At 40.7% G+C, this 26,655-nt stretch overlaps 1 protein-coding gene across 2 annotated transcripts in view; it reads right to left on the bottom strand.

The window, feature by feature from the left end:
* The window catches only part of ADAMTS20 (ADAM metallopeptidase with thrombospondin type 1 motif 20), a 218,501-nt gene extending 193,971 nt beyond the window's left edge, over positions 1 to 24,530 (bottom strand). For both annotated transcript variants that reach the window (XM_061416399.1, XM_061416400.1), the window contains exons 1-3: positions 24,132 to 24,530; positions 23,193 to 23,554; positions 1,278 to 1,440 (exon numbers count right to left, since the gene is read on the bottom strand). In XM_061416399.1, the coding sequence (XP_061272383.1) occupies positions 1,278 to 1,440; positions 23,193 to 23,554; positions 24,132 to 24,222 (616 nt within the window). In that variant the 5' untranslated portion in view covers positions 24,223 to 24,530. The remainder of the gene's footprint in view (positions 1 to 1,277; positions 1,441 to 23,192; positions 23,555 to 24,131) is intronic.
* Positions 24,531 to 26,655: the final 2,125 nt, after the last annotated feature.

Genomic DNA, 26,655 nt, shown 5'->3' with positions numbered 1-26,655 from the left:
AGCAAAGGTTAAGAAGTGCATTCCCAGGGAAAACCTTCAAAGGCCTACATATCATTATATCCCAAAACAGATGGCAATGCACTGTTTGGAACCATAGTTCACGGACACCTACAATCTCAAATAAATCCTTTCTAATCCCACTCTTGTCTAGATTTTATACTTTGATGGTAAGTGCAGGTGCTTTTCACCATTCTTCATAGAGTGACATAAAATGATATGATGAAGATTCATGTATATTAGAAGGACTCAGCTCTTAATACAACTTCTATGCAATATACAAGTATTCTACTAGCAACAGACTTACAGTTTATAGAAATCATCAATTCCTAAGTTCTAAACCATGAATAATCTTCATTAGTTTGAATTTTATAGGGAAAAAAAAGAGGAACATACTTCTCTCATATATTGCTGGAAATAAAAATTGATTAAAAAAAAACACTTTGCAAAATAATGTGGAATTCTCTAGTAACAATGTGTATACTCTGGATGGACTCAAACACAGAGATGAGGATGAGAATTTTCATTGAAGCATTTTGTATAGTAGCAAAACACGGCAAATAACCCATAAGTTCATTGACAGGAAGATGGATATGTGAACTGTGATATATACCCCGCAATGAAAATGAACAGCTGCTACATGTACCAACATGGCCAACCCTTAGAAACAATGCTGAGCAAAAAAAGTCCCAGAAAACTATCTGAAATATTTCCTTTATACAAATTTAAAAGTATGTAAAGTTGAGCAACATGTTATTGTTACTAAGGTTCAGTTTTTTCAGTCATTTGAATTTTGCTGAGAAAAATCATACTACTATCACTAACAGATTAAAGTAAAAAATTTCTGATTCTTTGTTACAAATCTCAAATACAGTGGACTCTGAACACAGGTTAGAATTGCACAGGTCCACTTTTATGTGAGTTTTTCTCACTAAATACTTACTACAGTACTATGCAATTTATGATTGGTTGAATCCATGGATGCAGAACTGCATATAAGGAGCATTAACTGTAAAGTTATACACGAATTTTCAACTGGGCAGGGGATCAGTAACCCTCATGTTTTTCAAAGGCTAACTCTACTGAATACTTTTTTGAATGTAAACTTAATGTACAACAAAATTGTCTATAGATAAATTTCTAATGGATCCCTCGGGTCAAGAAAATTTGTTTAAAATATCACATATATCAAAATTTAAAGAAAATACATAAATTCTAAACTAAAAAAGATAAAAATAATATTACAGTTTTACCATAAAGAGTTTTACTTCACAGTTTACCTGAAACATCACAAGGCTTGTGAGACTGCAGAAAATAGTTCCTCTTTAATTCCTGTCTGTATATAAGATGTGGCTTGTTATGATCATCTTCATGTTCACTCCCATCTGCCTTCATTATAGGTTCTAAGAAATATTCACCATCATGTGCTTTAAATGTTCCCATCTGGAAATAAAGAAAATAAAAATTAATTTTCTTCTGTCACTAAATAGAAAAAGTGTTGTGCTGTCCCACAGGTTAAAATGAGGACACAGAACAAGATAGCCAGGAGTTCATTCACTAAAGTCATCAACTGAACATAATGTTCCCTTTCCTAGCTCATGTCTTCTTCTTATGTATAAAGTCACGGAGAATGAAAAATATGCCAATAAACAGAGTTTAAATGACAGGGATTTTAGCTAGAAAGAATAGCATAAGCAACTGCATCAAAATAGCCAAAAGTTTAGCACATTCTAGAAGTGAGAAAGCCTGTTTGGCTTGGTCTATGTAAGGTAATAGTGTGAGACAAGTCTTAAAAGGAAGGCTGCTGCTGCTGCTGCTAAGTCGCTTCAGTCATGTCCAACTCTGTGTGACCCCATAGACGGCAGCCCACCAGGCTCCACCGTCCCTGGGATTCTCCAGGCAAGAACACTGGAGTGGGTTGCCATTTCCTTCTCCAATGCATGAAAGTGAAAATGAAAGTGAAGTCGCTCAGTCATGTCCAACTCTTTAGCGACCCCATGGACTGCAGCCCACCAGGCTCCTCCGTCCATGGGATTTTCCAGGCAAGAGTACTGGAGTGGGGTGCCATTGCCTTCTCCAAAAAGGAAGGCTAGGGTCAGATAAAAGATCTCGAGTGTGATACTAGCAATCTAAAATTTGTGAGAAGTTGACAGCCATTGAAGAGTTTTCACAAAGACCTGTCACCTGAACTCCAGAATGCAATATCCAACTTGCTTTTTGACATCTCCACTTAGATCAACAGTAGCATTCTCAACCTCAAATGTCCAAAGCCAAACTCTTTATTTTCAGTCCAAACTGCTATTCTTCAACGCTCCCTCTTTCAATAAATGGCAACAGTATTATTCAGGTTGCTCAGACAAAAGCCTTTGAGAAAAATGAAGGATGGCTCTCTCTCAAATCTCACATTCAATTCATCTGCAAATCTAAATGGCTCAACCTTCAAGATATAATTGAAATCCAACCACTTCTCCCAAATTTTACCACTATATCCATGAACTAATCTAACTTTCTCTCCTTCCTGAACTACATCAATAGCCCTCTACAGTCTCTACAGAGGAGCCACAATAATTTGTCTTTAGTCGAGATCATGTTGCTCTCAAAAAAGAACAAAAACAAAAAAAGTATTACAACTTTTCAAATCACTCAGTAAGATACAAATTCCTTATCATGGTCCACAATGTCCTTCATGATCTGCCCACTCCTTTCCACCACCCCATCCCTCCAAACACACAGACAACCAAGAGCTCTGACTTCATCTTCTGCTCTTCCACTTTGGCTCATTCTAGAGCTCCAATCCTGATGTCTTTGCTATTCTTTTTTTTTTTTTTTTTAACTTTACAATATTGTATTGGTTTTGCCAAATATGACAAGTATTCTCCTAGCTCAGGACCTATGTCTTACTAAACCTGCCTCAAGCACTTTTCCCAGCTGGCTCCCTCTATGACTTGTTTCAGGTCCCTGCTCAACACTCATGACTCTATGTATTAAAATGCTACCCAGCCTCCTATGTCTATCCCCACTATCCAGTTTCATTTTTCTCCATAATGCTTATCACTACCTGATAGATTATTACTTATATGTGTTACTTGTCTGACACCATTCACCAAAATGTAAGTCCATGAGAATAGAGCTTTGTCTGTCTTCTCTGCATGCTTGTCATGCCTACCACATAGCATATTGGACAATATATATTAAAGGAATGAATAATACTGTAGGCAATAAAATTTAATCTAGTGACACTGTGTGTTAAAATACTAGAATTTATAAGGTAGAAGCTATAGCCCAGAAGGGAGGTAACAAAACCTAAATTATGGTGACAGTGATGGTACAGCAGCTGGAAGAGAAAGATTACATGATGTCAGTGCCTAAGGAGAGCAGAAAAGCAGACAGTGAGAGGAAGAATTTATGACAGAGATAATTTTCTGGGAAAATATTATTTATCAAAATGACTTCAGAAATGGTAAAAATCCAACAAACCTCTTTACTACCAAATAATAGAAAAAGATACCAGAGTTACATCATAGAAACTCCTGGCCTGGATAATTTCATAGAGGAATCCCACCAAACCTAGCAAGAGCAGATAATTCCACTGTTACTTTCACCGTTTCAGAATATGAAAAAAAACACTAGTTATTTTTATGAATAGTGTAAACACATGGTAAAACCTACTTAAGACAGCACAAAAGCAAAACAACTACAAAAAAAACCAAACCAAATATAGGACAAGTTCACATGTGACTATCAAGCTAAAATCCTAAATTATATAAACAAACAAAAGTCAGTAACTCCATCTGAAAATGACCAGATGGAGTTTATCATAAGAATATAACTATGGTTCAACATTTGAAATCTTAATTCATCATAGCTACTTACACAAACGTGAAAAAAAAATCACAAGCTTTTTGAAAAAAGTCAACATTCTTGATTTTAAAAACATCAATAAAATATAAATAGACAGATGCTCCCTAAACAAGATAAATTCAATCACAGCCCAAAGACAGTATCATGAGTAACAAAGGCACTCCCACTTAGGTCAGGAATACAAGGATGCCCAGTATCACCTGTTCTAGATAACAGAATTAGATAAAAGATTAGAAACAAAAAATTAGAAGAGTTAAAACTGTCATCTTCATCAATGTACACCTTAACAAATAAGAATTGAAAAACTACTATAAAAACTAAGTGACTTTAGTGACAGAATATACAGATTAAACAGTATTCATATATATAAAAAACAATGAGAAGATATTATGGAAGAAGCAATTCAATTTACAAATGAAACATGACTCAGCAACACCACTGAGCATATACACCGAAAAAACCATAATCAAAAAAGACACACGTACCCCAGTGTTCATAGCAGCTCTACCTACAATGGTCAAGACATGGACACAACCTAAATGTCCATCGGCAGATGACTGGATAAAGAAGACGTGGTACGTGTGTATAATGGAATATTATTCAGCCATAAAAAATGAATTTGAGTGAATTCTAGTGAGGTGGATGAACCTAGAGCCTGCTATGCAGAGTAAAGAAGTCAGAGAGAAACAAATACAGTGTATTAACACATATGTACGGAATCTAGAAAAATGGTATTCATGAACCCATTTGCAGGGAAGGAATGGAGATACAGATGTAGAGAATGGTCTTGTAGACATAGTGGGGGAGGGAAATAGATCTCTTTCTCTAGTTTGGTGAGGCTAAATCACAGAGGACAGGCATTTATCATTATCTCAGTAGCTAATTCTGAAATATACAGCAGATATCATTCATATACATTCATCATTGATTTCCACATACCAATAACTCTGAGGCAAGTTATTATTATCCTTACTTTACAGGTGAGACAAAGGAGTAACAGTAAAAGCACCTTGTCCAGGTCTTACACCTGGTAAGTAACAGGATCAAGGTGCGAACCCAGGTAGCCTGGCTCCATAGTTTGTGCCTTAATACAGTGCACTGTGTTAGTGATCGGACACCAATTCTGGTAAACCCAAAAAACAGCTGACAAATATTTAAAGAGCAGGCAGAGGTCGAGGGACTAGACATACAGAGGTGAATATGACAAAATTTCCGCTTTCAAAGAAATCACACTTATAAGGGAAAAGACAGATTAAAAAAATGCAATATGCCTGGTGGTAATAGGTGCAATAAAGAAAAAATAAGGCAGGGAGACAGAATCCCAGAGATGGAGGCACTCTGGGCTGAGGCTGGAATAATGAGGAGGTAGCCATGGAAAACTCTGGGAGAACACTGCAAACAGAAGAGCAGTGACTGAAAGGCCCAGTAACGGGGAAAAGCTTGGCAGGTTCAAGCGACAGAGAAGAGTGAGGCTGAAGATTTGCAAACAAGGGATACACAGCAGAAGCTCAACAGGCAGGAGCCCACTGTACTCATTACATTTGACAGTGAAAAGCACTCATCATGCCTCCAAAGACAAATATATACGTTTACCTACATGTAAAACTTGGCAAATTTCCACTTAGAAAAGCATATTTCTATAATAGCAAATGAAGCAACCGACAAACAACTAATCTCAAAAATATACAAGCAACTCCTACAGCTCAACTCCAGAAAAATAAATGACCCAATCAAAAAATGGGCCAAAGATCTAAATAGACATTTCTCCAAAGAAGACATACAGATGGCTAACAAACACTTGAAAAGATGCTCAACATCACTCATTATCAGAGAAATGCAAATCAAAACCACTATGAGGTACCATTTCACACCAGTCAGAATGGCTGCGATCCAAAAGTCTACAAATAATAAATGCTGGAGAGGGTGTGGAGAAAAGGGAACCCTCTTACACTGTTGGTGGGAATGCAAACTAGTACAGCCACTATGGAGAACAGTGTGGAGATTCCTTAAAAAACTGGAAATAGAACTGCCTTATGATCCAGCAATCCCACTACTGGGCATACACACTGAGGAAACCAGAAGGGAAAGAGACACGTGTACCCCAATGTTCATCGCAGCACTGTTTATAATAGCCAGGACATGGAAGCAACCTAGATGTCCATCAGCAGATGAATGGATAAGAAAGCAGTGGTACATATACACAATGGAGTATTACTCAGCCATTAAAAAGAATACGTTTGAATCAGTTCTAATGAGGTGGATGAAACTGGAGCCTATTATACAGAGTGAAGTAAGCCAGAAGGAAAAACATAAATACAGTATACTAACGCATATATATGGAATTTAGAAAGATGGTAACGATAACCCTGTATATGAGACAGCAAAAGAGACACTGATGTATAGAACAGTCTTATGGACTCTGTGGGAGAGGGAGAGGGTGGGAAGATTTGGGAGAATGGCATTGAAACATGTGAAATGTCATGTATGAAACGAGATGCCAGTCCAGGTTCAGTACACGATGCTGGATGCTTGGGGCTGGTGCGCTGGGACGGCCCAGGGGGATGGTATGGGGAGGGGGAGGGAGGAGGGTTCAGGATGGGGAGCATGTGTATACCTGAAATTTAAAAATGTTAAAAATTATTTTAAAAAAATAATAATAAATATGAAATTTTTATTTAAAAAAAAAAAAGAAAGAAAAGCATATTTCTGGGAAGAGCCAATTCAGAAATGAATTACTGAATTATGGATGCTATGACAACTACAGTTTTAGTGAATGAGGCTTCATTTCCATTTCTTAATTGTAAATATCCTTAAATTATTTAGGGATAATAACTTTCAAATTGTTGCTTTAAATTTCATTGTTAATAACGTATTTAAATCATTATTTTAACCGAATAGTCACTCAAAGCTATTTAAATGACTCAGGTAATTATAGTCATAAATTCTTCTCTACATTCATAATTATTACCACACAAAAGCAGCCAAGTCTTTACTATTTCTACAGTTCCAAAATCTAAACCATTGCCTGAGACATGGCAGGCACTCAACACATATCTACAGAAATAAACATTTTTGTAACATGGTAATGTACCTGATTTCCCCACACCATATACACATTACTGATCTTTTTTTTTTCTCTAATATTTTTAAGTTACAATAGTTTAGAGACTTGGCTGAGATTAGCATGATTTCTTTCAATGTTAAAAATTTAAATGTTCAGGCATTCTTGGTAACATAATGTGCAAATATATTAGGAATACACATTTTAAAGGCTTAATATAAAGGAAATTTCATCAGATATATAGACATTCTATAGTGTAGAAAAGATATATAGATATCTTTTCTTAGTATATTATATGTATGCTTCTTAGTATATTATATTCTAGCATATTTCATTCATTCTACCAGTGCTTTTTTTCAAACACAACTACAAATCACTTATTTTCAACGCATACCAGAATTCTAGCTTTCTTTGCCTTCCCAGAAAAATAATTAACTATACTTAGAAGTAACAGACTATTTTTGAAACCTGAGTAAAGGGACCCAAAATGAAAAATCACTTTCTGCCTATTTTAAAAAGCATGCTGAGGAGGGAAAATGTGATAGCATCCTGGTAAAAGATACAAATAGACATGAGGAGGCTTGTTACTCATCCCCAAAATGTTTTGAATAATGTCACATTTTTCCCAAGCAATGCTGAAAATATCCATATCTTGGAAACTTTTTTATATTCAGTGGTAATGTTCAAATAAACCCACACACAGGTCCAACTTTCATTCTCATATGAAAGGTGAATATGGTTGTATCAAGTCCATTAATACCTCCTGGAGTCATGCAGCTGCTGCTGCTGCTGCTGTGGCTAAGTCACTTCAGTCGTGTCCGACTCTGTGTGACCCCATAGATGGTGGCCCATCAGGCTTCCCCATCCCTGGCATTCTCCAGGCAAGAACACTGGAGTGGGTTGCCATTTCCTTCTCCAATGCATGAAAGTGAAAAGTGAAAGTGAAGTCACTGAGTCTTGTCCGACTCTTAGCGACCCTAGGGACTGTGGCCCACCAGGCTCCTCTGTCCATGGAATTCTCCAGGCAAGAATACTGGAGTGGGGTGCCATTCCCTTCTCCAGGGGATCTTCCCAGCCCAGGGATTGAACCCAGTCTCCTGCATTGCGGGCTGTTTCCTTACCAACTGGGCCACTAGGAAAGACCCTATAATACTACCCTGCTAATAATAATACTTTTATAACTCAAAAGTCTTTTCTTCAACAAAATTTCATGTTTTAAAAGAATTAGTTCAAGAAAAAAATAATTGTCCTCAAAGGGGTTTACCTGTATTTATCAGTGAAAGAAATATTTTGTTTCCAACAATTTTCCTATAAACCACTCCACTGCAGAGGACTTTCTGCACAAATAATAAAAATATTAGAGCTTTGCCTAAAGGCTCCTAATGAAGCACTTATTTTTTTTTTTAACTTGGAAAGGAACCTGGTAAGGCATTGGAACAGGTGGCTCATAGAATTATATTTAGAGCATGCCATATTTTTAGCAACTGCCTCTGTACAGAGAGTCACTGCAACTTGATTCATGAGAAATGCCAATTAAATTCCAAACTCTTCCTTTTGATGACTATTAAAAGCAGAATAATTAGCTTTCACTTGAGCAAGGGGTTCCAAATTTCTTGAAGCAATAATCTGCTACTTGCCACACTGTTTTGAAAGGCAGTAAGTGATTATACAGTAAGTTCTAATTTGCTCTCATAGGCTAAAATTATATGTTTAGAGGATTTTCATACAATTGTTTTTCCAAAATGTTTCTATTTCACTATTGTGACATTCATTCATGCATACTTTTTTCTAATAACATGGCAAGCACATGTACTGTGGCCACAAACAATAATGTATTCTCAGATTTTATTAAAGGGTAAAAAACAAGCACAAAATATAAACCATTTGGACTCTTTTCCCAAAAACTTACAGCTAATCACATTAACATTGGCAACTACAGAACTACTTCAAATTGCAGTACTATTGAACAAGACAATTAGAGCCAATATTGAGAATATATTTTAGTAACAAATACCTCCCAACTATTAATAAAATCGGATTTTTATTTAAGGATTGAAACACTGGTAATTAATATCATGAAGTCAAAATGTTTAGTTTCTCAATCTTTAATTATTAAGTCATATGAAAATCACTTTGACACTATTTGTAATAAGGAAGTCTGAATCCTCGCTTTGCACTCATGGAATCTTGTGCAAGCCACTTCATATCTCAAACCTCATTTCCACAACTTATAAAACAAACAAATAATTCTATCTATCTAACCTCCTTAGAAAGGCAATGTCTGTTAAAATGATGTCACTGGGCTTTCCAGTTGGCACTAGAGGTAAAGAACCACCTGTCAATGCAAGAGACGTAAGAGATGTGGGTTTGATCCCTGGGTCTCAGGAAGATCCCCTGGAAGAGGGCATGACAACCCACTCCAGTATTCTTCCCTGGAGAATCCCATGGACAGAAGAGCCTGGAGGGCTACAGGCCATAGGGTCACAAAGAGTCAGACACGACTGAAGAAACTTAGCACGGTCCAGCACCTAACTTCCTTAGAAAGGCAAAGTGTGTGTTAAAATAATGTCAATAACTGTTTTGAAAGTCAGTACATTTTGACACAGGATGGAAAAGTCTCCACTATAACCACAAATGTTACAGCCACTATTTTTTATTCTAAATAAAGTATAAGTGTTATGTAATAAAAGATGATAAAGATTAACTCTGAGTTTTATCTTTATTTTAGGGCACTCTACTCAATGCAAAAGGACTTTTCCCCTGACAGCTCCTCATTATTACACTAATAATCATGCCGAGGAAATGGTGTATTATACACAAGCACACACTGAATGAATGAACAGATGATAGGAAGAACATGTAACTGGCCCCAGGAGCCTAAAGCAGGAGATTCACTGCAAAGTTTTTGAAAAGATGGGTCCTCTCTCCTCTGGTTCAGTTCAGTTCAGTTCAGTTGCTCAGTCATGTCGGACTCTTTGCGACCCCATGAACTGCAGCACACCAGGACTCCCTGTCCATCACCAACTCACAGAGCCTACCCAAACTCATGTCCATTAATTCGGTGATGCCATCAAATCATCTCATCCTCTGTCATCTCCTTTTCCTCCTACCCTCAATCTTTCCCAGCATCAGGGTCTTTTTATATGAGTCAGCTCTTTGCATCAGGTGGCCAAAGCACTGGAGATTTTGCTTCAATATCAGTCCTTCCAATGAACACTTAGGACTGATCTCCTTTAGGATGGACTGGTTGGATCTCCTTGCAGTCCAAGGGACTCTCAAGTCTTCTCAAACACCAAAGTTCAAAAGCATCAATTCTTTAGTGCTCAGCTTTCTTTATAAGTCCAACTCTCATATCCATACATGACCACTGGAAAAACCATAGCCTTGACTAGACCTACCCCTGTCAACAAAGTAATGTCTGCTTTTTAATATGCATCTAGGTTGGTCATAACTTTCCTTCCAAGGAGTAAGTGTCTTTTAATTTCATGGTTGCAAACACCATCTGCAGTGATTTTGGAGCCCAGAAAAATAAAGGCAGCCACTTGTATCCACTGTTTCCCTATCTATTTGCCATGAAGTGTTCTGCTTTATTGACTATGCCAAAGCCTTTGACTGTGTGGATCACAATAAACTGTGGGAAATTCTTCAAGAGATGGGAATACCAGACCACCTGATCTGCCTCTTGAGAAATTTATATGCAGGTCAGGAAGCAACAGTTAGAACTGGACATGGAACAACAGACTGCTTCCAAATAGGAAAAGGAGTTCGTCAAGGCTGTATATTGTCACCCTGTTTATTTAACTTATATGTAGAGTACATCATGAGAAACGCTGGACTGGAAGAAACACAAGCTGGAATCAAGATTGCCAGGAGAAATATCAATAACCTCAGATATGCAGATGACACCACCCTTCTGGCAGAAAGTGAAGAGGAACTCAAAAGCCTCTTGATGAAAGTGAAAGTGGAGAGTGAAAAAGTTGGCCTAAAGCTCAACATTCAGAAAACGAAGATCATGGCATCCGGTCCCACCACTTCATGGGAAATAGATGCGGAAACAGTGGAAACAGTGTCAGACTTTATTTTTCTGGGCTCCAAAATCACTACAGATGGTGACTGCAGCCATGAAATTAAAAGACGCTTACTCCTTGGAAGGAAAGTTATGACCAACCTAGATAGCATATTGAAAAGCAGAGACATTACTTTGCCAACAAAGGTCCGTCTAGTCAAGGCTATGGTTTTTCCTGTGGTCATGTATGGATGTGAGAGTTGGACTGTGAAGAAGGCTGAGTGCCAAAGAATTGATGCTTTTGAACTGTGGTGTTGGAGAAGACTCTTGAGAGTCCCTTGGACTGCAAGGAGATCCAACCAGTCCATTCCGAAGGAGATCAGCCCTGGGATTTCTTTGGAAGGAATGATGCTAAAGCTGAAACTCCAGTACTTTGGCCACGTCATGCGAAGAGCTGACTCATTGGAAAAGACTCTGATGCTGGGAGGGATTGGGGGCAGGAGGAGAAGGGGACGACAGAGGATGAGATGGCTGGATGGCATCACTGACTTGATGGATGTGAGTCTGGGTGAACTCCGGGAGTTGGTGATGGACAGGGAGGCCTGGAGTGCTGCAATTCATGGGGTCGCAAAGAGTTGGACACGACTGAGCGACTGATGTGATCTGATCTGATCTGATGGGACCAGATGCTGTGATCTTTGTTTTCTGAATGTTGAGCTTTAAGCCAACTTTTTCACTCTCCTCTTTCAATTTCATCAAGAGGCTTTTGAGTTCCTCTTCACTTTCTGCCAGAAGGGTGGTGTCATCTGCATATCTGAGGTTATTGATATTTCTCCAGGCAATCTTGATTCCAGCTTGTGCTTCATCCAGCCCAGCGTTTCTCATGATGCACTCTGCATATAAGTTAAAACAGGGTGACAATATACAGCCTTGACATACTCCTTTTCCTGTTTGGAACCAGTCTGTTGTTCCATGTCCAGTTCTAACTGTTGCTTCCTGACCTGTAAACAGGTTTCTCAAGAGGCAGGTCAGGTGGTCTGGTACTCCCATCTCTTTCAGAATTTTCCACAGTTTATTGTGATCCACACAGTCAAAAGCTTTGGCTTTGTCAAAGCCAAAAAGTCAAAGGCTTTGTCAATAAAGCAGAAATAGATGTTTTTATGGAACTCTCTTGCTTTTTTGATGATCCAGCGGATGTTGGCAATTTGATCTCTGGTTCCTCTGCCTTTTCTAAAACCAGCTTGAACATCTGGAGGTTCACAGTTCACATATTGCTGAAGCCTGGCTTGGAGAATTTTGAGCATTACTTTACTAGCGTGTGAGATTAGTGCAATTGTGTGGTAGTTTGAGTATTCTTTGGCATTGCCTTTCTTAGGGATTGGAATGAAAACTGACCTTTTCCAGTCCTGTGACCACTGCAGAGTTTTCCAAATTAGCTGACATATTGAGTGCAGCACTTTCACAGCATCATCTTTCAGGATTTGGAATAGTTCAACTGGAATTCCATCACCTCCACTAGCTTTGTTCATAGTGATGCTTCCTAAGGCCCACTTGACTTCACATTCCAGGATGTCTGGCTCTAGGTCAGTGATCACACCGTCGTGATTAATTGGGTCATTAAAATCTTTTTTGTACAGTTCTATGTATTCTTGCCACCTCTTCTTAAAATCTTCTGCTTCTGTGAGGTCCACACCATTTCTGTCCTTCATTGAGCCCATCTTTGCATGAAATGTTCTCTTGGTATTTCTAATTTTCTTGAAGAGATCTCTAGTCTTTCCCAATCTATTGTTTTCCTCTATTTCTTTGCATTGATTGCCGAGGAAGGCTTTCTTATCTCTTCTTGCTATTCTTTGGAACTCTGCATTCAAATGCGTATATCTTTCCTTTTCTCCTTTGCTTTTCACTTCTCTTCTTTCACAGCTATTCGTAAGGCCTCCTCAGACAGCCATTTTGCTTTTTTGCATTTCTTTTTCTTGGGGATGGTCTTGATCCCTGTCTCCTGTACAATGTCACAAACCTCTGTCCATAGTTCATCAGGCACTCTGTCTATCAGATCTAGTCCCTTAAATCCATTTCTCATTTCCATTCTATAATCATAAGGGATTTGATTTAGATCATACCTGAATGGTTTAGTGGTTTTCCCCACTTTTTTCAATTTAAGTCTGAATTTGGCAATAAGGAATTCATGATCTGAGCCACAGTCCACTCCCAGTCTTGTTTTTGCTGACTGTATAGAGCTTCTCCATCTTTAGCTGCAAAGAATATAATCAATTTGATTTCAGTGTTGGCCATCTGGTGATGTCCATGTATAGAGTCTTCTTTTGTGTTGTTGGAAGAGGGTATTTTCTATGACCCATGCGTTCTCTTGGCAAAACTCTGTTAGCCTTTGCCCTGCTTCATTCTGTACTCCAAGGCCAAATTTGCCTGTTACTCCAGGTGTTTCTTGACTTCCTACTTTTGCATTCCAGTCCCCTGTAATGAAAGGACATCTTTTTGGGGTCTTAGTTCTAAAAGGTCTTGTAGGTCTTCATAGAACCGTTCAACTTCAGCTTCTTCAGTGTTACTGGTTGGGGCATAGACTTGGATTACCATGATATTGAATGGTTTGCCTTGGAAATGAACAGAGATCATTCTTTCGTTTTTCAGATTGCATCCAAATACTGCATTTCAGACTCTTTTGTTGACTATGATGGCTACTCCATTTCTTCTAAGGGACTCCTGCCAACAGTGGTAGATATAATGGTCATCTGAGTTAAATTCACCCATTACAGTCCATTTTAGTTCACTGATTCTTAGAATGTCGACGTTCAGTCTTGCCATCTCCTATTTGACCACTTCCAGTTTGCCTTGATTCATGGACCTGACATTCCAGGTTCCTATGCAATATTGCTCTTTACAGCATTGGACCTTGCTTCTATCACCAGTCACATCCACAACTGGGTGTTGTTTTTGCTTTGGCTCCATCCCTTCATTCTTTCTGAAGTTATTTCTGCACTGATCTCCAGTAGCATATTGGGCACGTATCGACCTGGAGAGTTCATCTTTTAGTATTCTATCTTTTTGCCTTTTCATACTGTTCATGGGGTTCTCAAGGCAAGAATACTGAAGTGGTTTGCCATTCCCTTCTCCAGTGGACCACATTCTGTCAGACCTCTCCACCATGACCCGTCTGTCTTGGGTGGTCCCACACTGTTGGCCTACTTTCATTGAGTTAGACGAGGCTCTGGTCCATGTGATCAGATTGGCTAGTTTTCCGGTAACATTCTTTATTCCCCACTCCACAGGACAACTCCAGATCTCCAGTGTGAACATGAGAGGAAACACTGCTGATACTCACCAAAAAAGACAATGCTCTCACCACGTCCTGACCCATAAGGATTAAGAATATAAAATAGACTGTGGATCCATCTACCTAAGATTCATGCAGCCAAATGACTCAGCTATATAAACAGTGTCCCAGAGACATCACTAACAAGGAGTAAATTCTGTAACATTTCTTTTTCCTGGAGGAACTGAGATGTGTTTGAAGTCATGTGGACTCACTAGAAGTGGAGAGAACTGTCAAAGAAATGGCCATATTCTTGTGGAGTCTGGGTAGTGGTCCTCAGAAAAGTCTCTCCCAACCTCTTACTAAAATATCTGTGAAGACATAAGGCCTAAAGCCATTATAACAAATTATAAATTTAAAACAATAAGAAATGACTAAGAACTACTCCATAGATGTATAATGAAAAAATGCTCATGATCTAGTGTCAAAACATTATAAAGCAGTATTACTTAACAAAGATTTATATGTAAGTATTATGTATATAAAATAGCTAGAAGGACACATATCATAAACCTGCCAGACCATCTGTCATATTTACAGCATATATTTTCCTAGTTTCAGTTTAAATTTTCAATTTATTTACAATTATTCTGACATATGGTACTCTTCAATTATTAAGCAAATAGCATCTTTATCACTCGTTATGTCTCCCTTTACATTTTTCTCTAATGATTATAATATACAGGAAGTTTATTCTGTCAATACTTTAATACAGTTGGAATTTGGTTTACCGAAGATGAGAATTCAATATTTTGCTTCTCTTCATAGAAGAGTCTTGGAATTCACGGATTTAATGTAAATGCCTTTCAGCTTTGGTAACTGTCACAGGAAACTAATTTGAAACAATTACCAAAACTTGACTTCCCATCAGAAGTCAACTGGGTTTTCGAGATTACATTTTCCAAGATACATGAGCCTAGACTAAAGAAGCCCTGGACACTTTCATTGTAGAATAATCTACAGACCCTCAGAACTACCCCAACATTCTGTAGGAAGTTAAAATTTGAATTACAGCCATGCTGTATATTGGGTTGGGGGTGGTGCAGATAATTTACCTTTTAATTCAGTAATAGCTAAACCACAAGGAGCCACATCTGAACTTTATGGCAAAGACTGTGCATTACCCAGAGATCCTGCACATGAGCAGAAACAGTGCCCCTGAAGGCTTGTCTCCTTATATACAATATAAATATGTTTGAAGTGTAAGAAGAGAAAAGCAAAGGTATACTTGGTGAACAGAAAAAGAGCCTACAGTGAAAAGTGTTGGTGATCACCAGAATGTACTGTCCTCTCTTCCTCATGGGCATAGCACCGTCCCTCATTTTCTAACCCCTGACATCTAGGCAGAGCCAGGCAACAAGTTTTCATCAACAAAATGTAGATAGAAGTGGTGTGTGTCACCTTTGGACTGAGGGAGTCAAGAGGTTAGGTATGCCTTTCCAATTCTGTTACTATGGTAATAAAGCATTTATGTAACTCATGAATACTTTTAATTAATAGATTTACTGCTGTTGTAATAAGGACAGGACTGTATGTCATATATAACAGTGGCTGGTACATAAGAACTGATAAGGATCAGTTGAAAGAATGATCTATTTCTTCCTCTAAATATTAGTATGAAACGGACAGCTTAATTAACATTATTTTATGGGAAACAGCAGTTACAAGATAAACAGAAATACAGCCACAAGTAACAAAGGTTCAGTGTAAGCCCATATAAGTGTTAGTCTTTCAGTCAAGCCTGACTCTTTGTGACCCCGTGGACTGCAACCCATCAGGCTCCTCTGTCCATGGGATTTTCCAGGCAAAGATACTGGAGTGGTTTGCCATTTCCTTCTCTAAGCCATATAAATGAAGTAATAAATGGAACACAACTAACTTGGACATCTGAAAAATATTCAATCTATATGAAAAAAAAATTTAAATATGTCCAAGTATTTCAAAATTGATAAAATTGATAAAATAATTTTCTTGCACTGAATTCCAGAAAAGAGTTAACCTAATTACCTGGAACATATACATAAAAGTTGCTTTAGATCACTCATTCAAGTACTGAACATTTCTATATGCTATACTGGGTACTAAAGTAAACAGGACTATCATTCTCTTACTTAAAATCTATAAATGACAGAAACGTGGACAAATGACCACAATTCCATATATGATGTATATAAAGTCTGGTGGTGGAATGAAGGTAGGCCTGGTCAGTTCTTCCTAGAGAAGATCAGAAAGAAAGAAAGGAAGGCTCAGGATGGCTCTAGTAAGATGAGTAGGAGTTTTAGGAAAAGGACATTCTAGACAAAGAGAAGAGTAAATATGAACTCAAATCCTTCTGAAGATTAAAATATATCTGTGGTAAAATCAAACAAATATTTCTAGAATAAGTATCTCTTTCTTGCCACCTCCTCCTGGTATTGACTTTCTGGGTTAATGGCTACAGGATCACTCAGTCATTTAAGTCATGAGTCATTAGAACCATATTTTGACTGCTCTTCTGGTCCAAAATTCTAATAGGTCCCCTACAAGGCTGCGTAACTTCAGCACCATTGACATTTTGGTATGCTTCATTGTTCTGGGCATCGTGGGATGTTTGGCAACATATCTGGCCTCTACGCACTGGATGCCACTAGCTTGCCCTGGCCCCTGCACAGCTGTGACACCAAAAGTTCTTTAGGGGACAAAACTGCCCCAATTGAGAAACACTGTTCTCCATGTGCAATGCCCACAGGGACCCACTCCTCTTGCCACTGGAACCACATCACTTCCAGCGGCTCCCCTCCCCTACCCGTACAGGGGTCGTCCTTCCACAACGGTGGTCTTTTCAGCGCCTCCTCCGCCCCTGCACAACGTGCATAAGGGGAGACCACTCCTAACACATCGGACTCATATACCACCTACAGTTTAAGCCCTCACTCTCTCATAATACATTTCAAGCCTTAATCTGAACTTAACCTTAATTTTCTCCCTTACTCCACAAGCCACTCTACGCTTCAGCACCTGAGACCCACAAGAAGCCCTTGAATTTTCACATCCCCAAGTGGTTAATCATCCCTCAAAGTCCAGCTGAGAAGCCTCCTACAGCCTAGGTGTCATAACACTCTTACTCGCAGCCTTCTCAAAGTTCACCCAGCACTTCTTGTACTCCTCCGTTAACAGCATTTAACAGACTATTTCATTGAATGGATGTGTGTATGCGTGTGTGTGTGTGTGTGCCTGACGTCACTGTGTGGTGGCCCTGAGAAGGCTGAGCATAATTAGCTAAGGACTCCCACAGTAGGCTTTGAAATCCATCGTGCTCGTGCCCCAGCAGTATCTCCCATGCACCACTCAGTCAGTAACCAAGTGTGGCCTGGCTATGAAGAGGAAACTTTCTCTCAGGAGGCAAGGGATTCCTCTGAAGGACAAACAGTTTTGAGGGGGAGTTTTGCGGAACCTTGCTTAGACTGCCCTGCAGCCTGGGGTACTTCTACCCAACACTGTCATCCTCTCTGCACCAGTTTCAGACTCCACTGCTCTCTCCTTTTCTCTAACACAGACACTTCCCCTAAATAAACTCTTTGCACAGTTAACCCCACCTTGCCATCTGAGGACCTAGGCTAACACTACAGTGTTAAAGGCGGAGGCATAAGAAAGTCTCCCTAGTGTTGTTTATTTAACTGAGTATGGGAATAAATAAAAGGGGTCCCTGTGAATTTTACCAACAAAAAATATAGACTAGCATGTGTAATGATCGAAGGCTATAGGACTTCTGAGCAAATAGAAAGTTTAGAAAATAAAAGTTTTACAAGAAGACAAAAAAAACAGTAAAGACACTATTGATGGTTTCCATGCAGTTATTTCCTGTCTGAACAAGGAGTTACTAGAGCACCTCAATAATCAGTCATCAGAGGGCATTAGTGTCTGACATGCTGCAGAATGGTTCACATGAGAAACTTCAAAAAAGTGCACACAGACACTGCAAGCTACTCCGTGAGAATACTGTAAAAGCCAGATGCAACGTCTGGTTTTATGACATCTGGAAACTGTTTCTTTCAACCAAAAAGACTGCATTGCTTCAAATCCCACCAAGAAACAGTGAAGTTAATTGTCTAGGCAGTCGGGTTAGTCCCTGAGGGCCTTTGGAAGAAGGGAACCCACCAGGTAATGTAAGAGAGCTGAGAGACAGGGGTTGTCGGGAATGTCTCTGTACAATTTACACATGCCATCCTGACAAGGATATGCCCCCAATATTATATCTTATGGAATACTGACCTCTACTTTGGCAACTGTCTATCAACATTATGAGAAGATAGATAATATGACCATAAAAAAAAGTCTGTAGTTGAATCTAGGGGTATTAAGGCCTGATAACTATATAGTCTGTGACTTTATCAGTGAACTAAAAACAGAGTTTGATTAGCCATTATATTGCTTATAGGTAACTTTATGATTTGGCTGTATTTTCATATCTACTGTAGATTTTAGAAACATAAAAATAATCAGAAATGTTTGAGCATGTGATAAATACTTATTAGAAAGAAAAATTACAGGGAAGGGAAGGTTAGAAAAGCAAAAGTTATACCCACATGAAACAAAGAAAATTTCTGGCAGACTCATAGCCCCTTCTGGTTCTTAAGACACTTAAAGTGTCTTAAAACACTTAAGAAAACTAAACAATACAAGTTATGGTTCAGTGGTTTAGTGAAAGAGAAAAACATGTAAAACCTAAGACTTCCAGAAGTAGGGAAAATATAGCTGAATAGAAATTAAAAGAAAGCTTTAGTTTATATATCTGAGTTGCAACACTAGCAACTAAAAGGAATCAATAAATATGTTGTGGTGTCAATTTTTTTAAAGGCTGTATGCTCAGAGATGTTTGGAAAATAGTAATTTGTTTTTTATTCCCTTCCTCTAAAAGTCAAGTTCCTCAGCAGCCACCAGAGAAAGGAAGGACAGATGCTACTTCAAGTGAGAAGATAGAAGGGGAACAAGTCAAGTGAATGAGACATGAAAGGAGAACTTAGTGGATTCCAGGAAGAAAAGAAGGATGGGTGCAAAGGAAACAGTTGGAAGGAGGTGTGTGCGCTGACTCTTTCACTGGGGGTTAAGGTCTGGAAGCAGAAGGCGAGTTAGATGGTCTAGGGGGACTGCCAAGATAAGTGCTTCAGCGTGCTACACAGGATTCAAGGAAGGGATTTCTCTCTGCAAGGCCCTCTCACACACACACTGAACTAAGAGGCAGGGCAGAGTCTGGCAAGGGGAACAATCAAGTCCCCATGCCCTGGAGGGTCTCAGAACCTTAGTGGGGTCTGGAAGATTACCAATGGCATCACCAAACCACCTTACATAGGGACAGCACTGCACAGGAGTTAAGTGACCCTGTGTCGAGGGCTGCACAATGCATCGGGCAGACAAGAAATCAAACAGGTGTTGCAGCCAGAACTCAGAGGGACACACAGCACTAGAGAGAACCCAGGAGGGAATGAGTCAGTGAAATCCAACTGAAAAAAGAAAAGCCATCAGGCTCAGAATATAGCTGCTGGTGCCAGAAAAATGCAGAGAGACCAAGGTACAAAAGACACTGGAGGCCAGAGGAACTGGAGGACAATATGATTTCCCCACCCTCCTCTCAAGCAATACAAAGGCCTCAGAACACTTTATGGCCCTGTATGAGGTCATTTTCATCAATGGTCAACATTTGCCTGAATCCAGCAATGTTCAAGATAATGAACACTAACGGAAAAAAGAAAAATTAGGAAGTCTCGCACTCATTCAAGATATTTGGGAAAACCATTTAACTAAGTACAACATCTACTCATGATTAAAAGCAAAACTAAAAGCAAGGAGCAACCAGAAAAAGAGAACCTCAGTAAGACTTGCTCTAAATATCCTTCAGTAAATCTCAAATTTAGCTATTAATAGACTGACAGAGATCAAAGCTGGATCATTACAGCAGCACATATACAAAGTCACAAAGATGATCTGAGAAACAAGCAGGACCAGGGCTGTAGGTGAGCATTACTGACAACCTGGGCATTGCATCAAGGTGGATCTGCAAAAACTCAGCTGGTTCAGGTTGTGGGTAATGCAACTTTATCTGGATCTAAAGACTAATCTGAGATTAAAAAAAGAAATCTGGTGTTACAACAAACGGACTCTAAAGCCTACCAGAAATTCTGCCACCTGATGGAACTATTATTCTAAAGAGTGCTAAGGAGAGAGTCGAAGTAGAAATAAAACAATCATAAAGTGAAAGTTGCTCAGGCGTCGTGTCTGACTCTTTGTTACGCCATGGGCTATACAGTGTGTGGAATTCTCCGGGCCAGAATATTGGAGTGGGTAGCCTTTCCATTCTCCAGGGGATCTTCCCAACCCAGGGACTGAACCTCAGTCTCTCACATTGCAGGTGGATTCTATACCAGCTGAGCCACAAGGGAAGCCCAAAATAATAGCTAATATCTGCTCTAGTACTAATATCATAAGTGAAAAAAATCAAAGAAATGTCACTAATCTCATTAGTGATTCAGACTTATAATTGGTCCTCATCACACTTCCTAAAGAATTTTAGATCCTGGTACCTCTAGTTATTTGCTGTGTTACTGGAAATTTTCTATCTCTGCCATGACTGATGTCTTCAACACAGACTTACACATACAAAGAAAGTGAGATAAAGCTGAGTTATGTAGGTATGAAAAATATGTTTTTAAATGTTAAATCAAATTAAACTCTGATAATATCAATAAGTCTATCAAAAGCAAAGTACATACATAAATCAAATTAATAACGCAGGATAAATAGACAACTATGTCCAAATTGATGAAGTGATAGGAAAGGATGAACTTATGTTAAGATTTAAAAACATTTTCAAAAAGGAGATGCTGAAAAATAATTTGAACTACACCAACATTATGAATCAACATGAGCAGAAACATCATTCCTAACAACGTTTCCCATCTGGACTTTTTTCCATGCCTTAAATACTAAATCAAGAAAACATATTGACCGTGGCAAATTTGTGGTAGTAAATCTAGAATTGTCCAGACAAACTAAACATTTTGAAAGTTTCTAGAAAAGAGAATATTTTTCTTTCCTTTTATGTGTAGATGACTGTGTAAATATTAGCATGTTTCTGCCATTCTGATGTTGAATTTTATATTTATCTATAGCAGGAAAGAAAATTGTCCAAGGCATTCCTTGTATGTATAAATCAAAATAATAATTTTATATATATATAAATATATTGATATATATACGTAATATCTTGATATATATACTAAGATAATAGCAGGGAAAAGAACAAAGAGACATTCCAAATCTACTTAGTAATGACCAATACTCACACCCAGAAAGACATCTTACATCAATTACCCTGGAAGGAAGTATTATATTTTGCCTAGAGGGAACTGTTATCAATTTTCTACTTCATCAAAAAGTAAATAATGTTGATGTTCTGAAACTCTTCTAAATTTTGACCAATGAAAGCCAGAATACTTGGAGAGAATCCTGTAGCCAAATTATTAGTGTCCTCTTCTTGAACACTAACTTACATGAAGTAAGTTCATGTATGTTTTAACATTAAGCATTCACAACTACAGGTTCTGTGAACTTGGATAGAAAAGTGTTACATCTTTATTTTCCCTAACCTCTGATACCTAACATTCCCTTCAATTATGATTGCAGGTAAAACTACAGTCATTGTGACTTTGTTAGCAACAAAAGAATAGCTGTGCATTCGTGCTCAGTTGCTTCAGACGTGTCTGACCCTTTGTAACCCCATGGACTATAGTCGTCCAGGCTCCTCTGTCCATGGATTCTCCAGGCAAGAATACTGGAGTGGGTTGCCATGCCCTTCTCCAGGGAATCTTTCCAACCCAAGGATCGAACCCTCATCTCCTGTGTCTCTTGTAGTGGAGGTGGAATCTTTACCACTGAGCCACCAGGGAAGCCCCAAAATAGCTACTTCAACACTAACATAATGCAATATGAAACTATCTGGATTATTTATTCTCATTACCACCACAAAAGTATATAAGTAGTCTTCTCCCCAACAGATATTATTTAATGCATTAATAAAGAAGGAAGTATTATGACATCACAAATTATATACTTATAACATTTTGATTATTGTTAGTATTTAAAAGAAAGCCAATTAAAGAACATGTATGCTATTTTGCACGGTAAAATTATGCTGACAGGAGGTCCTGAGTTTCCCCTAGAATGCTGAAAAAGTTGATGGGGAAAAAAAAAGAAGGTTTAGAACCTCTGTTTTAGAAGGAGAAAAACAAATAAAACACAGAATCCTTTATTTCCTCTCTCTACAATGAGATTTTTAGAAAATCCACATCTTTTACTCTTGTCATTCTGATAATCATTTCTCATTTGCTGGCACCAGATCTTTGTAGATGGTCTACATTTTTAAGTGAACATTTTAAACAGACACATTCAACCCTTTCCCTATCCTGTAATTCACAGATTAACGATTATCCCCACACTAGCCAAAAAAAAAAAAAAAAACTCTTTTCAAACCCTATATTCATTCTCTTTTTCTTCTATCACTCTTCATTCGAAGAACATATTTAAGTAAATTCAGAGGTGTTGGCCTCAACAGAGTCTAGCATAGATGTGTAAGTTAAAGAGCCTGCCCTCCTGCTGGAAACCGCACTTCACGTAAGGGCAAAGAGCCCTGCCTGCCTCCCCAACTAGCTCAGCATCTGACACTTTTTCTCACAGCTTTGCAAAAGAGGGTCAGTTTTGCCCGGCAGGGAGGGACAGGCTGATCCTCTACACCCCTCTCCCCCTGCAGGAAGGAGTGGCCTCTGGCTTGGATTCGTCTAGGTGTTAACCCCTCTGGTGGCGCACTCTGATCGCTTGGGTCCCCCAACCGCGCACTCAGGAAAAGCCAATACCCGGCTTACTGAACTGGATCCCAAGAAAACGCTAAGGGACCGAAGGGAGCTTACCAAGCCTCCACAGAGGCTGAAGACGGCTGTGTGATCCTCGCGAGCATTGACCTGGCCGCGGTAGAAGCAGTGGCGTAGGTCTGGGGGCGCCGCGCTGCGCTCCTCCGCCGGGTGCGCAGAAGTGCCTAAGTGCACCTCGGTGTATCCCGCAGCCAGGAAGGCCGCGTCGGCGCTCAGGTTCAGCTGGAAGAGCTGCCCGTAGGCGCGGATTCGGTAGTGGGTTCTGAACGGTGTGGGCTCCAGAGTCTCCGAGCTGCGCTTCCTCCGGCTGAAGTGGTGGCTCTGTGGGAATACTTCGCCGAACTCATTGACCCGCGCGGGGGTCACCACTTCGTAGGAGGCCAGTGTCCTCACTAAGGCTTCTGCAATCACAGCGATACGGCCATTGAGCCCCACCCGTTTCCAACTTCCCAGCCTCGAACTCCATCAACCAGACTTCCTTTCCAAAGGGCCGAGGCCCCAGGTCCCCATATCCCCGGCCGGGCGCGACAAATGGACACACGCTGGCCAGCGCGCGCGCATACACACACGTGCGCTCTGTGAGTGTGCCTGCCTGCTTTCCCACACCCCCGATTCTCTCCACCCTCCCCAAGCAGGGACTCTGACATTCAGGGTCCTCAGCAGCCACCTCCTTCCCGCGTCCCTCTTCTCCTCCCTGTGGCCGCCAACTCGTGCCCGCTGGCGCCCTCGCCATCCTGCCCCTCGCGCCCCCGCCGCGTGGTCCCCGAAGGGAGACGTGGTCCCTGCGCGCGCGATTCCTAGAAACCCAGCATAGCCGCAACCTCCGGGGATGCTTCGGGCTGACGGATCCCGGAGTCCCGAGACCCCCGGCAGGGCTACGGTCCCCGAAAGGACAGAGTCGCTCCCCCGCCTCCGTCCTCCCACCCCCTCTGGCCCGCGCCCCACCTCGCTCCTGAAGTCGCCCCGCGGTGACCTTACCCTGCCTGGGGTGGAAGTGAACTTCCCAAGACCTGGTGATGAAGAGCGAGAGCTGGTAGAGCAGCCCCGTCAGCCACTTGACCACCCGCATGGTTCCACAGTGGGGATCCCGACCGGGGAGGCCAACTCGAGCCGCCCGCCGCCCCGCCGGCTTCCCAGCGCTCCGCTGCCTTTCCTGCCTCTCGCCTGTCGCTCTCCGCGCCGGCCGCCGCGGCGACTCAGCAGCCTCCGGAGCAGCAGCCTCGGCCCCCGGCCGGCCCGTCGCGCCACACTGCCAGTCTTCGCTCCCTGAGCCGCTGCTTCATCTCACTGCAGCCCCGCAGCCCCCGGCTCGCTCTCGGCAGCCTCGCTTCGCTTTCTGCGCCCGCACCGCCCTCAGAAGCCCTCTACACCAGTCCAGCCCAGCGCGAGGAAGCAAGCCGACCTAGCAGGAACGGTGCCAAGATAACCACCCCGGGCCGGGCTAGCGCGGGGGAGAGCCCGCCCCCAGGGGCCGCGCCGGGCCAATCAGCGGGAGGCGCGGCCTGGGCTCGCCCTCCAGCAAGCGTCCCGCCCCCAGCTCCCAGCCGCACGCGGAGTGCGGTCCCTGAGGGCTCCCGCTGTGGGCGTGCAGCGTGGTGAGTCGCCCGAGGCCCAATTGGACACCATCCAGGTACCCGTAAAACCTAGGACTCAAGTTGAGCGGCCGAGGTCCAGATAGGGGATAGGTATGTGAGGTTTTAGTTCTTACAATGAAATGGCAAGCATCAGATGAAAAGTTTCTGTTATTTATGCTTCATCGTAATGTTTGGTTTCTCAAACAAGATAAAGTAAACGACAGCGGGAAAATCTTATAGGCAGAGGATGCTACCAATGATGCTTAATGGCCAGGGCTCATTTGCAGGGCCCCTTGTGCACCCGAGGAGTTGTTGAGAGTTTCAGTACTCGAGTGGAAAGCAAAGGTGCAATCAACAAACTTCTGGGGGAGAATTTCTGACAATCACCTAAAGAAATTCAACAACAACAAAAAAGAAGCGCAGTCTCCAAAGTTAGAGTAGTCATCGTATTTTTTTTCATTTCAATGTTCATTTTTTGCACCTAATTTTGCATAAAGGGCCTCGCCAAATTATGTAAATATCAGCCACCACAAAATTTGGATCTACCCCTGTCTGTGGGCCATTGTTTTTAGGAGACTTTCTGCGGGTAGTTTCACAGTATTCATATGACCTTTGTTTATAATACCCAAATAGCCCCATGTATCCACAGTTATCTTCCTCAGCATTTATTGTAGCTCTGAACCCAGCTGTGTCATCTTGTGGTTTGTTAAGCTGGATAAAGCTCAGTGGCAGCAAAAAGTGTCATCATTTCAGAACTCCTTTCTTATTACCCAAATCCACCTGTTTAATTTACAGATTCCATATTGCTCCTCTCAATAACCAATATGAAAAAAAAAAGAGGAAGTGGTCAGATATTCTCCAAATCCAACTAAGGGAGAGAAAAAGTATGAGTATAAAAAATAAAGGAATTAGATGAATAAATCTTCACAATCGTAAAGAAATACACTCTCAATTTAGTCCCTGGCTGTTCTTTCTCCTCTGAGCTCTCCACAATGAAAATACTGTTCACTCTGAGTTGACCTCTCATAACAAGCCTCTGTTTCATGCCCTTGGTCCATCTGTTCACCACAAATGTGGAAGTCTTGTCCAAGGAAGATTTTCTTACTTTTGCCAAGGAAATTACCCAGCTTGATAGTGGTAATTCTTCCACAATCCATCCCCTTCTCATCTACCCCTTGCTCACAAGTGTCATTTTTTATTCATCACAGAATTACAGACTTCTCATAGTGTTTTTCTAAATTAATCCTACTGTTACTCTAAACAAAGCAAAAATGGACTTGACCCACAACTATTTGGTGGTTACCTTCAGTATACTGTAATTTAGAGTCATTCCGATTGCCCTGCAGCTCTGAATGCATCGTTACCTTAGGAGCCATGCCTGTGTGTGCGTGCTAAATCACTTCAGTCGTATGACTCTGTGCAACCCTATGGACTGTAGCCCACCAGGTTCCTCCGTCCATGGGATTCTCCAAGAAAGGGTACTGGAGTGGATTGTCAGGCCCTCTGCCAGGGAGTCTTTCCAACCCTGGGATCAAATCTGCATCTCTTACATCTCCTGCATTGGCAGGCAGATTCTTTACCACTAGTGCCACCTGGGAAGCCCAGGTGTCGTGCCTGCTGCTGCTGCTACTAAGTCGCTTCAGTCGTGTCCGAATCTGTGAGACCCCAGAGACGGCAGCCCACCAGGCTCCCCCGTCCCTGCCTACCTTCATACAAATAACAGAAAATAGAACTGCACCTGTTTAACTGACTATGACTGCCGACTGCAGGCAAAATAGATATTTCATTTTCATCACAGAATGTTTGTCATTCAAAGTAGTATTTGCAGTGGAGCATTTGATTTTTTTTTTTTTTTTTGATCTGCTTTAACTTTTTGGAAACAATGTCCTAGGAACTGGACTGTTTTTTCTTGTTTTAAAGAAGCAGGA

The sequence above is a fragment of the Bos javanicus genome, chromosome 5, assembly GCF_032452875.1.
Source record: "Bos javanicus breed banteng chromosome 5, ARS-OSU_banteng_1.0, whole genome shotgun sequence".
NCBI lineage: Eukaryota > Metazoa > Chordata > Mammalia > Artiodactyla > Bovidae > Bos > Bos javanicus.
This window is presented reverse-complemented; position numbering and strand designations above follow the sequence as displayed.